Here is an 18070-nt window from a genome sequence, read left to right as displayed (position 1 = left end):
GAGACATATGTGTTACCATGAGGTCTGAGAGAAAAATCACACACGGCAACAAATTAACCGTGTAGCCTATACTCCATTGGTTCCAGAACAAAAACTCCATATAGATCAAGAATATGGTACAGTCACATCACACACTGAAATCAACTGCGTGGGGTGATAACAGTGTCACTACATTTACCACAATGGAAATACATTGTTTTTACTTTTTTTGTGTCACCCTCAATGATTTTAAATGCATTGTGATGTGGTTGTATTGTGTTTTAAATGATCAACTAAATATAATCTCTCTATAAACCTTCATATTACTGCATCCCAAATGGCACCCTACTTACTATATAGGGTTCTATACTACTATAGTATATGGGCCCTGGTCAAAAGTAGTGCACTAAATGGGGACATTTGACACTCTGAATATATCAACTCGCCAGAGGAATGAGTACCCCACCCCACCTCAGCAAAGGTCAGGACAGAATGTTCTCGCCATAACTGTTCTGTTACCATGGTTCTCTCTGGTTGAGAGACCTTGTAATATAATCAAGCATTTTCAGCCTCAACTATCACAACAGAAATGGCCAGATCCTGGAGGGACTGTTATATGTACACACTTTAGCACTCCGTGTTTCACAGTGAATCCAGTGTATGTGATAAAAGTTAAACGGACACAGAATATTTATAATATGATACTTCCGGCATGTCTGAAGAATTACGCAGCACCAGGGATGTGTCCACAACGGCACCCTTTTCCCCCGTCGTGCACTACTTTTAACCAGGACTTACATGGCTCTAGTCAAATGTAGTGCACTATAAAGGGAATAGGGTGCCATTTGAGACGTAACCCAGGTAACCAAATGGATGCAGGACTCCAACAGGCATTTGCTGCAGCCCAGGATACTACACAAATGCCTTTCTCTCTGCGGCGGATATATAGGCCTTACTCAGCACATAGCTTTATCGTCATGGTATGTTATAGAGGCTATAACTCCCCATCAAATGCCTCGTTCTATGTGGAAAGGAGACAGGAGGACTCGGGCCTGTAAAAGCCACAAGCTGTGGTTTCTCTGGGTTGTTGACTTTAAACCCTAATTACACTTTGCCACACTACACTGTACTCCACTACACTAGAAGCCAGCGCAGGGAGGCTGCAGAAAGATAAGAACATCACTGATAATGGATAGCAGATGTAAGAGAGGGAGAGATGCAGTTTTGACTCGGGGCAGTGTGGGGGGGAGGGGAGAAGGAGGTTGAGGATGGTGGTAGTACACTACATAGAGAATAGGGCGCCATTTGGGATGCAACCTGTGTGACAGAGTGGTCCAAAATGGACATATGAGATGTTCTACACTGTAAGACATTTCCTGTAATTTTTTACAATAAATTACTGGCAGCAGAGTAGCTAGTAGGTTACTGTAAATGTACAGTAAATTACTGGCAGCACAGAGGCCAGTAAATTACTGTAGATTTACATGACCTTTACTGAAACACAAATTTACAGCATATTACTGGACCACCTGACTACAGCAACATGCTGTATTTCTCGAATTTACAATGATTTACTGGAAGCACAGTGGTTAGTAAACTGTTGCAGATTTACAGCCCAGGCAGCTAGTGCCAACGATAGGCAGTATTTCTGTTACATGTATTTGATATAGGTATTTCCATATTTACAATACCTATTTTGTAATTTGTATTTCACTGGCCTGATCTACAATGTATGTATTTTGTAACAGTTTAATAAGAATACATGTATTTTGTATTGTCTAATACAAAAATAAACTTGCAAGGTGCTCGCTTAAGTACAACAACATTTTCGGTCATGGTAACATCATCTTTTAACTTGGCATGATTGTGATATGTTCTTGTTGATCTTCCTTAGTTCAATGCACTGACTGTAAGTCACTCTGGATAAGAGTGTGTGCTAAATGACGTTGATGAAATAAAAAACCTATCACAGTAATAGCAAGTAAAAAGTTACTGAGAATGTTGTTGTAGTTAAGGATACATTGGTCTTCAAGGTATTTTGAATTTGTATTAAGGTACCTTTTGATGTATCTTTGCCCATCTCTGGCTAGTGCAAAGCACGTTACTGTAATATTCACAGTGACTTGCCACCAGTGTCCTGTAAGTTACTGTAATATCCGAGCAACGATACAGTATAATACTTTAAAATGTGCCTACTATACTATAAGAAAGTAAATGCTACTGTAATCGTAATATTGGTATTTTACTGTAATTACATGGGACTGGTGCAAACAGGTTGGCTGCTAGGCATTTGTACAGTACAGAATATTTATGAATATTTGTTGTTTTATATCGCTTGCAAAGACTTCCAAACTGGCTGTGATTACAGCGCCAATCAGACCAAAAGGCAAAAAACTCAACCAGTAAAGGTTTAAGACTTGCTGCCACTCTGATCTGTCCCCTTTACACATTGAATGATTAGGGAACTTCGACCACATATCAGTTCAATTGCTACAGCATTCTCACTAACGGATGCGCCAAATACAGTATAGCCACTTACAAGTCACGCCTAAAAAATATGTTGAGCTTGCGAGTCTTTCCAGTCCCACAACAATTTTTTTTAAATTCACCATAATTTAAAGAATGCTGCAATAAATATACAACAACATAGCAATACAGTACTTTATGGTTAAAGCTGCAATATGTAACTTTCTGGGTGACCTGACCGAATTCAAATAAAAATGTGAGTTATAGATATGTAATTTGCATTAAAAGCAAGTCTAAGAAGTGGTAGATCTGTTCTATGTGCACTATTTCTTTGCTTCCCGTTCTTAAATGACTTTCGGTTTAGTACCCCAGCTTCAAACAGCTGAAAATACAATATTTTTGGTTATTGAAAATATATTCCACAGCGGTTTAGATGGTACAATGATTCTCCACACTATACCTGTTTTGTCACATAAATTGAAATTAACCAAACTAGTCAAATTTTAGCAACTAGGAAATGGCAGAGCAATTTTTGCATATGGCACAAATTGAGCCCCCATAATGCATTGCTCTTTACAGTACTGTACTGTAATATAGAATTACAGTAGGTCTATGTACATCTTTTGCTGGAAACTTACAGCAATTGTTACAGTGATATTGTTCCCTGATCACTTTTGAATTTGAGAGACACATCTATCTGAGTAGACCATCTATGGTGTTAAGTTTTATTTCGCACAGGTAAGATAACAAAACGGTGTTTCGCAGGGGAGTTAACATAACTATAACATAACTATATAATGGAATACATCGATAAATAAAAAGAAAATGACAGATCCATGTAAAACACAAAAAAAGAATCAAATACGCAAATACACTTCCATGCGTAAAATATGGTTCAAATTTCACTTTAATAATGTTACTGCAGCCTAGACCAAAAAATATCACTGCTATCATACATGTAGGGCATATCACCAAGGACCAAATGATCAAACAAAGACAGCCACTCTCTCATTGTCCAACTATAGAGAATGATGCGACTGGCGGAGAAAGGCCAAGTCATTTCACAACGCATCTGAACGCCACACCACGGGCAACTCATCCAGATGTGCAACACAGCCCAACGCACGAATAAGCACGCACGCTCACATATACAGAAAACCGTGAATTCATCGAAATCATAGATTAGCTACGACTTCAAAATGTCTCAAAACTCAATTTTAAGATGAACGTAACTGTGCATAACACATACTGTACCTTTCATGGCGTTATATAAATATGTTAGGAGTGTAGAAGAGATGAGAGTCTCTATGTCACTTTTAGCGCATCTCAAAGTTCCGTCCAACCGGGCAGATTTGAATCAGTTGCTTGGAGAACAGAAAACTAAACGTGTACACAAAAAGTTCAGCTCCCCCAACTGCAAAATGTAATGATTGCGCACGAACCGCTCCGTTAGGCTATTTGTTCATCCCGAACCTCCCGTTAGAATGTCATTGTTCCGTTATTTGCATACATAGTTGAATAAAATGTGTAGCGTGCGTGGGAGAGAAAGTTACAAGTTCACGTATTCGTAATATTTTGTGTAGCTCTGTAAAATGCACCCGTGGCTATGGTGTTAGGTTGTTGATGTCTTCTTTCCAGTACGCTGCGCCTGCCACAATCACAAACCCACAAAAATGTCAAAGCCAAAGGAAGTCCCGCGTCTGGAGCCCCGTTCTAGCAGCAAACCACGTGTGTTCTACATCTGTCCGATTCCCCCCCCACTCCTCGCACTCCTTAAAGGGGAAAAGGTGAGGATGCCTTTCAGCGCGAACTCTGAGACCCTTGTGGAGCTGCTAGCAGGAGATGAGATTAGATTACTGGCTTGATGGCAATCGCGTCCTCTGGGTGAAAAATGTGGTACTCATTAAAGACCATTTCAAAGGGGTTGCGGAGGGGGCTCAACCAACATCACTGGACCAGACTGGGACATTAGACAGTGCACTGCATTTTTGGGTGCATTCTTCCTCACTTCAAGTAGTATTTATAGGATATTAGACAAAACAGTTGGAATGTTCAAAATCCATCCATCCACTCTTTTATAAAGTTGTATGTTTCCACTACCACCAATAACTATTATCACCCTTGAGAGAAGTTACTACTATCACAGCTGGGAATGTTGCTAGGAATGCAAGACCATTTTATTCAGCCTAATGGGAACCCGAACACAGACCTTACCCTCTTTGGTTTGTGGCCCCTGAAATGTCATTGCCCTGCAGATGCAGTTCACTGATCAAATACACAGGGTCTTCTCAGGCTAATTAGGACATCAAGGCAATTAGTATATTTTATCTTATCTTAAAGCCACATGTTTTACTGAGTGTCAATGGGATACTAGTACACACAGCGTTTCGGGTTTTGTCTAAAACGCCCCAAAGTAATATGGAGTCAACGACGTTTGGCGCTTCAGTCCACATTGAACAAAGCATTAATTGTGTATGTGTGTGTGCGTGTGCTTATGTGTGTGTGGGGGGGTGTTTGTTGCGGGTGCATGCATGCATGTGTTTTGCAGCACACTCCCTTGGTGTTCGCACTCAAGCTGATCCTCTGGCACGCGTTCAGTCACAATCTGATTCTACAAACAGATCGATTTCAGGGAAAAACTGAAAATCCCCCAAGCTTTAAAGAGCAGCCAGCAGATCACCTCGTAAAGCTTCCGGTGCATTCCAAATGGCACCATATCCTTTTTGACAAGGGCCCATAGCGCATTATATAGGGAATATGGTGCCATTTGGGACTCAATCTTCTTATTTGTGGATAAGAGCCCATAACCAAGCCTAACCCAGGCTCAGTGTTAAGGGCTTGGGTTATGACACAGTCCAGAGGGTATCGGTTTCCAGACCAGTCTGAAATAATTTGAGGGGGTCAACCAGTGTTTTCCATAGGGCTGCAAAACTGTTTTTTATTATTTTTTATTTTACTGTTGGCCATAATTGGAGCAGCAGGTTGGTATTAGGGCCCAGGTAGAGATCAGGGCTTGCTGATAGAAAGCAGTTGAGTGGCAGGTAGTCTATATACAAGACTCCTGCTGGGCCTCATTTAGAGGTTGGGACCTCATTTGCTGTGTCAGGGCTCTTTGCAGTACAGAGGGTTCATATTAACCAGGCTAGAAATACAGTGCCTTCAGAAAGTATTCACACCCCTTGACTTTTTCCACATTTTGTTGTCTTACAGCCTGAATTTAAAATGTATTCAAATTTGATTTTGTGTCATTGGCCTACACACAATATCCCATAATGTCAAAGTGGAAGTATGTTTTTCGAAATGTTTCAGAAATTAATTTAAATTGAAAAACTTAAATGTCTTGAGTCAATAAGTATTCAACCCCTTTGTTATGGCAAGCCCTAATAAGTTCAGGAGTAAAAATGTGTTAAGAAGTCACATAAAAAGTTGCATGGACTCTGTCTACAATGATGTTTACATGATTTTGAATGACTACCTCATCTATGTACCCCACACATACAATTATCTGTAAGGTCCCTCAGTTCAGCAGTGAATTTAAAAAACAGATTCAACCACAAAGACCAGGGAGGTTTTCAAATGCCTCGCAAAGAAGGGCACCTATTGGTAGATTGGTAAAAAAAATGCAGACATTGAATATCCCTTTGAGCATGGTGAAGTTATTAATTACACGTTGGATGGTGTATCAATACACCCAGTCACTACAAAGATACAATAATAATATTCCAAAATATGCATCCTGTTTGCTATTTGGCACTAAAATAAAACATTATGTCCTGAAAACAAAGCATGATGTTTGGGGCAAATCCAACACAACACATCACTGATAGCCACTCTTCATACTTTCAAGCATGCTGGTGGCTGCATCATGTTATGGGTATGCTTGTCATCAGCAAGTTCTAGGGTTTTTTTAGGATAAAAAAGGAACGTAATAGAGCCAAGCACAGGAAAAATCCTTGAGGAAAACCTGGTTCAGTCTGCTTTCCAACAGACACCGTGAGACAAATTCACCTTTCAGCAAGACAATAACCTAACACAGAAGGCCAAATATACACTGGAATTGCTTACCAATATGACATTGAATGTTCCTGAGTAGCCTAGTTACAGTTCTGACTTAAATCGGCTTAAAAATCTATGGCAAGACTTGGATTACAGGCAACATCCGTACTGAGCTAAAGGGTAGAGATGCCGGAGTGGGACTTTAACCCGGATGCTTATAAGAAATCCCGCTATGCCCTCCGACGAACCATCAAGCAGGCAAAGTGTCATTACAGGACTAAGATTGAATCTTACTACACCGGCTCCGATGCTTGTCAGATGTGGCAGGGCTTACAAACTATTACGGACTACAAAGGGAAGCACAGCCGTGTGCTGCCCAGTGACACGAGCCTACCAGATGAGCTAAATAACTTCTGTGCTCGCTTCGAGGCAAGCAACACTGATGCATGCATGAGAGTATCAGCTGTTCCGGAAGGCTGTGTGAACACACTCTCCATAGCCAATGTGAGTAAGACTTTAAACAGGTCAACATTCACAAGGCTGCAGGGCCAGATGGATTACCAGGATGTGAACTCAGAGCATGCGCTGACCAACTGGCAAATGTCTTCACTGGCATTTTCAAACTGTCCCTGACTGAATCTGTAATACCAACATGTTTCAAGCAGACCACTATAGTACATGTGCCCAAGAACACCAAGGTAACCTGTCTAAATGACTACCGACCCGTAGCACTTACATCTGTAGCCACAGATGACGCAATCTCTATTGCCCTCCACACTGCCCTTTCCCACCTGGACAAAAGGAACACCTACGTGAGAATGCTATTCATTGACTACAACTTAGTGTTCAACACCATAGTGGCCTCAAAGCCCATCACTAAGCTAAGGACCCTGGGACTAAACACCTCCCTCTGCAACTGGATCCTAGACTTCCTGACGGGCCGTCCCCCAGGTGGTAAGGGTAGGTAACAACACATCTGCCACGCTGATCCTTAACACAGGGGACTCTCAGGGGTGCGTGCTCAGTCCCCTCCTGTACTCCCAGTTCACCTGTTCACATCCTAACTGGTTGCATCACCGCCTGGTACGGCAACTGCTCAGCCTCCGACCGCAAGGCACTACATAGGGTAGTGCGTACGGCCCAGTACATCACTGGGGCCAAGCTTCCTGCCATCCAGGACCTCTAAACCAGGCGGTGTCAGAGAAAGAAAAAAATTGTAATTGCCAAAGGCTCCAGCCACCCTAGTCATAGACTGTTCTCTCTGCTAACGCACGGCAAGTGTTACCAGAGCGCCAAGTCTAGGTCCAAAAGGCTTCTTAACAGCTTCTACCCCCAAGCCATAAGACTCCTGAACAGCTAATCAAATGGCTAATCAGACTATTTATATTGTCCCCCCCCATCCCCATTTTTGCGCTGCTGCTAATTTATGTTTATTATCTATGCATGATCACTTTAACTCTACCTACAGTACATGTACATATTACCTCAATTACCTCGACTAACCTGTGCCCCCGCACATTGACTCTGTACCGGTACCCCCTCTATATAGCCTCGCTACTGTTATTTTATTGTTGCTCCTTAATTATTTGTTATTTCAGTTTATTTTAGTAAATACTTTCTTAACACTTATTTTTCTTAAACTGCATTCTTGGTTAAGGGCTTGTAAGTAAGCATTTCACTGTAAGGTTGTATTCGGCACGTGACAAATACGATTTGTTTTTATTTTATTTGAAATGGATGTCTAGCAATGATCAACAACCAACTTGACACAGCTTGAAGAATTTTGTGCAAATATTTTACAATCCAGGTGTGCAAAGCTCTTATATACTTACCCAGAAAGACTCACAGCTGTGATTGCTGCCAAAGGTGATTCTAACATGTATTGACTCAGGGGTGTTAATACTTATGTAAATGAGATACTTCTGTATTTCGTTTACAATAAATTTGACAAAAAATTACCAAAACATGTTTTCACTTTGTCATTATGGGGTTTTGTGTGTAGATGGGTGAATTTAATTCATTTAAAATTCAGGCTTTAACACAACAAAATGTGGAATATGTCAATACAAATATGTTCCACATTTACCAACCTGCTACCATACAGTTTAGATATTGACTAGTTCTGGAACGTGCACTAATATGATCAGGATGACATAAAAATGGTCAGACAGTGAAAAGGAAACAACATTCACACAGACCAATTCACACAGAAACACACACACACACAGAGCACAGTCATTATCCAATCGTGCAAACTCGAAAGCGGTGTTGCATGCATGGTGGACATTATGGGGCCCGAGGGAAAGGAGGTCTTCATGCCATGGGGTTCGGTTTAGAGTTTGGGTCTTTCTGGCATGGAGCCACCGTGAGGCCCTGGGATGTGTATGTGTGTTGGCCATGACAACCAGATTAGATTAAGAGTAGAGCCGAACATTCAAACTTCAGTGCCAATGTCTGCCATGGGTCGGTCTCTCTCTGAAGTGGGAATATGGGGGATTCATGGAGATAGTTTCACTGCGACACGTAGCCTGTGGAGAAAAGGCTCTGAAGTCCTATGGAAAAGATAAGCAGATTGTTTTTTTATTTTTGTTGATATGTATGCACTGAAACTGTAATCCCTAGTCAGCTGTGCAGGTGAGGTGCGGATGACGGCAGGCTTAATGGTGGATATTGCAAATAGGCTAATTGGATCTAAGATAACTGCTGTCTACAGTCATATAAATAGAACAATCCTTGGGTAATGCGAACGCATCACTCTCGAACGCACGGCGCTACCAAGTCCGCTGCTTCTGTTTTCTCTCGTCTCTCAAGGTAAAAGTAGGTGTGTGCCAATCATCCTATAGCATGTTCCCATCACGTGTTGCAGCTTTGCTTTCTGATTGGTTTCTGGTATGTATTAAGTAAGTAATTAGGCATGTATGTCGGCTACTATGAATGCTGGTATGTAGGATATCTGTTTGTATTGGCAATAACTGATGACTGATATTGTGGTATGAGAAAGGTACAGTGTGTTTTGTAATGTGTTTTGCTGTTGCAGTCTTCTTTTCTACGGATGATATTTTGCTCATACTGAAATAGGGATTATTGTAAGTAGGACGAAAAATCTTTTATGTAGCATTGAGTTGCTATCAGGGTTGGAGTCAATTCCATTTTAATTCCAGTCAATTCAGAAAGTAAACCAAATGTTCCTTATTGAAAAGCATAGAAGAGAATTGGAATTTCAGTGTTCTTCCTGAATTGAAACAGAATTGACCCCAACCCTGGTTGCTATTCAGTTTACCATGTATTTTGCCAGCCACTATTCAGTTACTTAATTTGCATTTTAGTGGAGAGAGACAGATTATTTATTTTGTGAAGTTGGACATATATCATTGAAGTATAACCCATCCCTAACATTTGAACAATAAGCATAAATAGTCTATCTAGCTATTGATTGTACCCATCCGTTGCCCTTAATGACTTATTTTCATGACTCCTTTGAATGCTTAAGATATTTGCACCCCCTTGTGGCAGACAACGGAATCCCTACGTCATGTCAGGTGTCTATTCAAATCCTCTTATCTGTGAAGATCAGACAAGATCAAGAATTGTAGATGAATCAATGACTTCCAGGAAGGTTACATAAGAAGAAGTCATCACTCTAAAGCCCAATTCAAAGTCCACAGCCGCAGAGCCACGATAATCCGCGGCCCATTGTGACATGCCTACGGGCCAGTCAAGAGAGCACGTTTTTCTGTATTGATCTTACTTCAAGTAATAATATTTAACCAATTGGTTGTGTTTCAGAGCTGCACCTGTGAGAGTAAGCCAGTGAAGATGAGAGCACTGCTGATTCTCACCCTCTACATTTCATCTCTTGGGGTCCTGCATTGTGGCCCCGACCCCTCTCCCACAGAACTGAGTGAGGATGTTCTCCAGGGTGAGACCTCTTTTGAAATGTACTATACCACATGCAACTTTCATCACCTTTATCTAACATATGACGTTTAGCAAACCCTTTTATCCAAAGTGACTTACAGTAGTGCATGCAAACATTTTCATATTCCTTGAACCCACAACCCTGGCATTGCAAGGACCATAGTATACCAGGACTATCGGTGTCACATAATAGCAATCAAATCAAATCAAATATTATTTGTCACATATGCCGAATACAACAGGTGTAGACCATGAAATGCTTACTTACAAGCACTTAACCAACAATGCAGTTCAAGAAACAGAGTATTTAATAAAGTAAACTAAAGTAAATATTAACACAATAAAATAACAATAACGAGGCTATATACAGGGGGTACCGGTACCGAGTCAATGTGTGGGGGTACAGGTTAGTCGATGTAATTTGTACATGTAGGTAGGGGTAAAGTGACTATGCATAGATAATAAACAGCGAGTAGCAGCAGTGTAAAAACAAAGGGGGTGTCAATGTAAATAGTCTGGGTGGCCATTTGATCAATTATTCAGCAGTCTTATGGCTTGGGGGTAGAAGATGTTAAGGAGCCTTTTGGACCTAGACTTGGCGCTCTGGTACCGCTTGCCGTGAGGTAGCAGGGAGAACAGTCTATGACTTGGTTGACTGGAGTTTGGGCCTTCCTCTGTCACCGCCTAGTATATAGGTCCTGGATGTTAGGTATCTTGGACCCAGTGATGTACTGGGCTGTACGCACTACCCTCTGAAGCGCCTTACGGTCGGATGCCGAGCAGTTGCTATACCAAGCGGTGATGCAACCGGTCAGGATGCTCTCGATGGTGCAGCTGTACAACTTTTTGCAACTTTTTAAGGATCTGGGGAACCATGCCAAATCTTTTCCGTCTGCGAAGGGGGAATAGGCGTTGTCGTGCCCTCTTCACAACTTTCTTGGTGTGTTTGGACCATGATAGTTTGTTGGTGATGTGGATACCAAGGAACTTGAATCTCTCGACCCGTTCCACTACAGCCCTGTCAATGTGAATGGGGGCGTGTTCGGCCCTCCTTTTCCTGTAGTCCACGACTAGGCTGTCTCATTGTTGTCGGTGATCAGGCCTACCACCATTGTGTCGTCAGCAAACTTAATGATGGTGTTGGAGTCGTGCTTGGCCACGCAGTCGTGGGTGAACAGGGAGTACAGGAGGGGACTAAGCACGCACCTCTGAGGGGCCTCCGTGTTGAGGATCAGCGTGGCAGATGTGTTGTGGTCTACCCTTACCACCTGGGGGCGGCCTGTCAGGAAGTTTTTGTCCAGGTGGGTGAGGGCAGTGTGGAGTGCGATTGAGATTGCGTCGTCTGTGGATCTGTTGGGGCGTTATGCAAATTGGAGTGGGTCTAGGGTTTCTGGGATGATGGTGTTGATGTGAGCCATGACCAGCCTTTCAAAGCACTTCATGGATACCTACGTGAGTGCTACGTGGCTGTAGTCATTTAGGCAGGTTACCTTCGCTTTCTTGGGCACAGGGATTATGGTGGTCTGCTTGAAACATGTAGGTATTAGAGACTCGGTCAGGGAGAGGTTGAAAATGTCAGTGAATACACTTGCCAGTTGGTCCGCGCATGCTCTGAGTACATGTCCTGGTAATCCGTCTGGCCTATATCCAGACATTTTCTCTGTTGGTTCTGGGTCCAGGGCTGTCGAGGGATGGTGAGCGTTATGTTGACGAGGAGATGAAGAGAGCCTTGTTTGGGGTGAAGCGGATGAAGGAGGTGATGGAGAAGAACCAAGAGAAGCATGAACACCTCATGAAGACCCTCAAAGAAAGTAGCGACAAGAGGAAGGTAAGCTATTTCACAGACAAAGCAGTGCACGTAAAATCATCATACAGTAATATATACAGTGCATTCGGAAAGTATTCTGAGCCCTGGATTAAATTGTTTTTTCCCCTTCCTCAATCCACACACAATACCCCATAATGACAAAGCAAAAACAGGTTTGTAGAACTTTTGTCATATCCAATTGGTAGTTACAGTCTCATCCCATCGCTGCAACTCCCGTACGGACTCGGGAGAGGCGAAGGTCGAGAGCCGTGCGTCCCTCGAAACACAACCCCGCCAAGCCGCACTGCTTCTTGACACCATGCACGCTTAACACGGAAGCCAGCCGCACCAATGGGTCAGAGGAAACAAAGATGAATGGCGCAAAGTACAGAGAGAATGGGTGAAACTCCCCAAATACAGGTGTGCCAAGCTTGTATCGTTATACCCAAGAAGACTTGAGGCTGTTATCGCTGCCAAAGGTTCTTCAACAAAGTACTGAGTAAAGGGTCTGAATACTTATGTAAATGTGATATTTCAGGGCCTCCCGAGTGGCACAGTGGTCTAAGGCACTGCATCGCAGTGCTAGCTGCGTTACTACAGATCCCGCTGTAGTTTTGGTACCCTTCCGCAGATCTGTGCCTCGACACAATCTTGTCTCAGAGTTCTATGGACAATTTCTTCTACCTCATGGCTTGGTTTTTGCTCTGACATGCACTGTCAACTGTGGGACCTTATATAGACAGGTGTGTGCCTTTCCAATTCATGTCCAATCAATTGAATTTTCGACAGGTGGACTCCAATCAAGTTCCAAACTTCTTCCATTTAAGAATGATGGAGGCCACTGTGTTCTTGGGGACCTTAAATGCTGCAGATCTAATTTCCCCATACACAGAAACGCATCACACATTTTCTGCCTCATAAAAAAAAGCTCATACAGAGACCACAAAGCAGACACTGAGTTGTGGATGTGGACTTAAGGAGGGCGTAGAGTACAATTTTTTTTTTAACTGTTTTTGCATTGTCATTATGGGGTATTGTGTGTAGATTGATGAAGGGAATTTAAAAAAAATCTATTTTAGAATAAGGCTCTAACGTAACAACATGTGGAAAAAGTTAAGGGGTCTGAATACTTTCCCGAAGGCACTGTATAAGGTACCATGATAATAACAAATCACAGATTATTATCTGCATATGATTTAGGCAGTGAAAGATAGCACTTGGTTGAACACACCACAGCATTTAAGGCACGAGCCACTTTGTGTTAATGTAACTCTATAAAGCACGTGTACAAATATGTAAGTTATGCTCTTCCCCGAGGATAAGAATGTCCTCCAAGTGAATAAATAACGTCATATCTGATTATATCATCAATAAAATAAATCCCACTGTAAGAAATTAATCCACAGTGAAAGATTGGAGTCCAAAAAAGCATTAATCATCCTGAATCTAACGTATTGTATTGCTATGTATTGCATAGGGTTTAGGGCACCATTTGGGATGCAAACAGGCTCACCATCTTCTACATACTGTACACTGACACCAACGATCTGACTTCCCCATACACAGACACCCATCACATATTTTCTGCCTCATAAAAAAAAGCTCATACAGAGCAGACAGTGAGTTGTGGATGTGGACCTAAGGAGGGCGTAGAGTACAGCCCAGTCATGATTAATGGGCTGACTGTAGATTTATGTCTGTGTTCTTCATTCGTTCAGAAGGGAGGGTACTGTGAGCCAGGGCCTAGGAGGACCGCTGAGCTGAAGGGGCCTCAGAACCACATCCTCCTCTTTCTCTCCTCATTGACCACACATTCACCCTACACACTGACAGAGATTAGTGCAGAGGTAACCAGGAAGAAATGGAGAGGGTACAAGGAGCATTAGGCATGGTTATATTAAAATGCAGCACAATACTTTTTCATAGTTTATGATCATTGAAATGTGGTTCCATTAAGTCTGTCCAGTTGATCTTGCCTGTTAATACCTATAAAGAACACCCCAGTTTGCTATTGAATTTACAATTTTGGCTGCATTTTAGTTCCTAATATGGTCTATTCCAGAGTGAAGTTTCCTCTAGGTACAGATCTAGGATCAGCTTCTCTCCCAAGCCTAACCTTAACCATTAGTGGGGGGAAATGCAAAACGGACCCAAGATCTGCATCTAAGGGCAACTACACCTTACTCTTTATTTTACTGAAGGGGGCAGTGCAACTGGCCACAGAGGCGGAGCTAAAGCTTCAGAAGGCTGAGGAGCAGTGCCATGATTCGCTAAGGACATCATTTATGGAGTGTCGACCCTGCTTGGAAGACACGTGTAAGACATTTTACACCTCCACCTGCCGAAGAGGCTTCTCCTCCTTCTCTTTCAAAGTAAGGCCGTTATCTCTGCCTTCAAGGCCCCTTACACATCCACGGCTGCATCGACCCATGTCTTATCAAGTAGGCCCAAGATTGGTACAAATTCAGCTCCATTTAGGTATTTGGTTCTCTTCTGCTCACAGGTGGAGGAGTTCTTCAGGAAGTTATCGTCCCAACTGGAAACTCCAGACCAGGTTGTCAATCAGAACCAAGATAACCTGAACCAGACCCAGAACTCAGACGATCCAGATCTGGAGCTGGTGCGGCTGAATGCCTCCTTCAGTCAGATGCAAGGGAAAATGAGCTCCCTGCACAACCGGAGCACAGAGCTGGTCAACACGATGCACCAAGAGTTTGGCCATGGCTTCTGGGTGGCCTTCACCACGAAGCTGAAGCCCAAGCCCCTCTCCCCCACACAGGAGTCCCCTAGTGGGGGCTTCTTCACGGGCATGGGCCGCCTTGGCAGCATGGGCCTAGATGATGTGCTGGAGGAAGTGTATGACTTTGGCCGGGCGGTAGTGGAAGACTTCAGCGATGCAATGACAGATGTCCTGGACGAGATGCAGGAGGCTGTAGATGAGGAGTCTTGGCAACAGAGAGGTATCCAATGATAATAGCCATTCGATACACATTCAGACTACTGGTAAATTTGATCGTTATCAGATTTGTCAGGAAATACAGTATCTATTTCATATACCATTATATAATGTTGAGATTTCAAGATCTAAGTACTATAGTCAAAGATTGTATAGTATGAAGATGCCTGGAAACTGCTCCGCCAATATAAATCCCAGATTGTGCTTGTAGGCGATGTCATGGCAACGTTGGCTAGCTAAGCTCATGCGCATAAACACGTCATCGTGTCTAGCGGTCATTCTCGCACCGAACTGCTCATGTGCAGGCCGTCAAATCAGAGTTACTCTTTCATCACTTTCATGAGGTTGGAGTAATAACATGTTCTGCTACGTAAGACATTGACTCGAACCTAGTTTGTGCCTTGAGATTTAGAGAAAAAATAACAACCAATGAAGAATTTATCATTTCTCCCATTGACTTCCCAAACCCCAAACCCCTGATTGGTCTGTCGAGTCTGCTTCGCAAAGCGTTCCAAAAATAATTTCAATGTTGGGCCTCTGGGTTTAGAAACTCTGTGCTGTAGTTATCACATTGTTGTGTCTCTCTAATTTGATACAGCTCTGATTATGTTGTCCTGTGTGCTGTGCCCCTTTCCAAAAACACAGAGTCATTCCCTAGCTGGAGCTGGGTCCCAGTTCCATTCCCAGACATGTATCTCTGTAGACAGCTCCGCAGGCAGGCAGCAGAGTGCTGGCAGCTGCAGAGACTGTGCGAGTCCTGTCAGGACACTTTGGTGAAAGGTAAATATTGATGGTCATTATTGAACTCTCATTTAATTCAAATGTTTCCTGTCCTATCGGAACACATGGTTCAAATGACACATTGCGCCCCTTGGGGATTCCCATGAAATGGTGTTCTACAGTCTAGATTCTAGACTTTTATCTTAAGCGTTTGAACCATGTCTGTGTAACAGAGTTGGTCTCGATTTGCAAATCACTATCTTTTCTAGTGTAATTAGCTAAGACAGGGACAGGTAAGGAAGCCATACTGTTAAGCAAGCACAGTGATGCCTGTTATAGGGGAGAATGGGGTAAGTTGAGCAAAAGGGGTAAGTTGAACTACCCTTGTTTCTAGGAAACCATACACAAAATGTCTCATTTCTCCAAATATTTAGGAAGAGGTTGTCAATTCATGGAGTTTGTGAAGGAAGAAACCACATGGGAAAAGTGGTAGCAAGATAGGTCAAAAAAATGATTTTCACCAAGTCTAATTGGGCATGTTAGAGGTTTCATGATGCTTGTATCTAAACCAAAGTAGATTAAGCAGATCATTTAAGATTGTTCTACAGATCAGTTGTGGTCTCTAGAAACTTAAATATGAGGTCCTAAACCTAGCATGAAATTGCTTCCTTGTAACTGTGTGGGCTAATATAGTCAAAATGTTTGCCTTGGGGTAAGTTGAGCCAATGGCAAGTTGAGCAAATTGAAGTGTTTTCTTCTCAGGTGTAACGCAAGGCATTATCGCTGGGATATGAGATAACAACAGGGCCTGGCCTATATTAAATGTGTTTAAAAAGTGTTGAAAAAAACACTTCAACCAGTGTTAATAGGTGCTTAAAATTATTAAAAGACAAAAATGCGATTGTGTTGAATTGTGTTTGGGAAAGAAAGATAGACATGGTTTTAAAAGGTAGTGATGATATTACATTTAGTACAGAAAGTAGGCGGCTTAACATACCCTGTCCAGTGGTAATGTTTACATAAATTCAGATTATTTCCAGGGATACACAACATCCTGACATATATGTAGACATCTTTGTTAGAAAGAATACTATATTTCCCTTGACAGAGTGATGCTGAATGTAAGAAATGTCTCAATTTTCCCCACTCTCCCCTATCTGTATCATGTTCCCCCAGAGTGTCCCAGTGTGAGGGAACTCCACTCTGCGCTGGAGGAGACCTACCTGCTGCTCAACACGTCTCGTTTGCAGTATGAGGAGATGCTGCAGGTGGTCCAGAAACACACGGATGACACACACACCTGGCTCAACACCATGGAGGCCAAATATGGCTGGGTGACGCAGCTCACCAATGGCACCCTGGGTCCTCAGTACATCTTCAGTGTGAGCGCGGTAAGTTCACAGTACACACATAAACGGTTGTCCTTATGTACCTCCGATGATGATGATGCTGTTGATGATGATTTCAGCACTTTAGAAAAAAACTAATATTATTCTCATGATTACCGTGTTGTTATATGTTTTCAGGTGGTTCTACAGGTGAGGGATAACGGGTTTAAAGGTGACACCAGAGTGGTGTTGAACATCCTGAACTCTCCTTCATTAACCCTCTCCGTCCCAGCAGAGCTAGAGGTGCAGGACTCTGCCTTCATTCAGTATGTGGCCCAAGAGGCCCTGGCCCACTACAAACAGTCAAAGGTAAGTATAAGTCTGTAGCTAGGCAAAACGTACATGCCATGATTACAGTACCCAGACAATTCCTTAGAATTTAAATGTCTCATACAGTATGCTATAGGCCCAAGCTAGTTATACATGCCAAAGTAATGGGTTGTATCCTGCATTGTTTCTGATCCTTTCACAGATATGAAGTAATCCGAGGATTTTGCAAGCTGTGCTATTTATAAGCCTCAATTTACCATTGTGTGTCTGTCTACCAGTTCCTTGGAATGGAGCATTATGTTTAAGGTTGTATGCAACATTTGGTCGAGCTATGAGCTATACTCTATACACTGTAAGTGATGGAATAAAAAAATGTAAGCAAACAAGCTTACATGTTTGATCAACTTTGACATTTTACTGATGATTAAACTGTGACTGTGAACATTTACATTGTTATTTTTATTTATTTATGTTCATACATCACTCGTTTCTGATAAATAAAATGCACAAAGCCCCCCCCCCCCCCAAAAAAAGTGTGTGAAAGTATGCATTTCGCGGCATATAGAGAGG

The 18070-nt window shown here is 42.4% G+C and overlaps 2 protein-coding genes across 2 annotated transcripts in view; one reads left to right on the top strand and one right to left on the bottom strand.

Moving 5' to 3' along the window:
- The window catches only part of LOC120051154 (collectin-12-like), a 61665-nt gene extending 57556 nt beyond the window's left edge, over window positions 1-4109 (bottom strand). Inside the window, exon 1 of the mRNA XM_038997862.1 lies at window positions 3700-4109. Within this exon, the coding sequence (XP_038853790.1) occupies window positions 3700-3706 (7 nt within the window). The 5' untranslated portion in view covers window positions 3707-4109. The remainder of the gene's footprint in view (window positions 1-3699) is intronic.
- A 6148-nt stretch (window positions 4110-10257) lies between these two features.
- Window positions 10258-17708, top strand: LOC120050681 (clusterin-like protein 1). The gene is made up of 8 exons (XM_038997256.1): window positions 10258-10360; window positions 12039-12187; window positions 14368-14538; window positions 14670-15126; window positions 15768-15902; window positions 17019-17262; window positions 17386-17539; window positions 17703-17708. The coding sequence occupies exons 1-8, from the start codon at window positions 10258-10260 to the stop codon at window positions 17706-17708; spliced, it is 1419 nt and encodes a 472-aa protein (XP_038853184.1).
- The last annotated feature ends 362 nt before the right edge of the window (window positions 17709-18070 follow it).

The sequence above is a fragment of the Salvelinus namaycush genome, chromosome 7, assembly GCF_016432855.1.
Source record: "Salvelinus namaycush isolate Seneca chromosome 7, SaNama_1.0, whole genome shotgun sequence".
NCBI classification, from domain to species: domain Eukaryota; kingdom Metazoa; phylum Chordata; class Actinopteri; order Salmoniformes; family Salmonidae; genus Salvelinus; species Salvelinus namaycush.
Note: the sequence above shows the minus strand (reverse complement) of the source record. Positions and strands in the feature narration are given on the sequence as shown.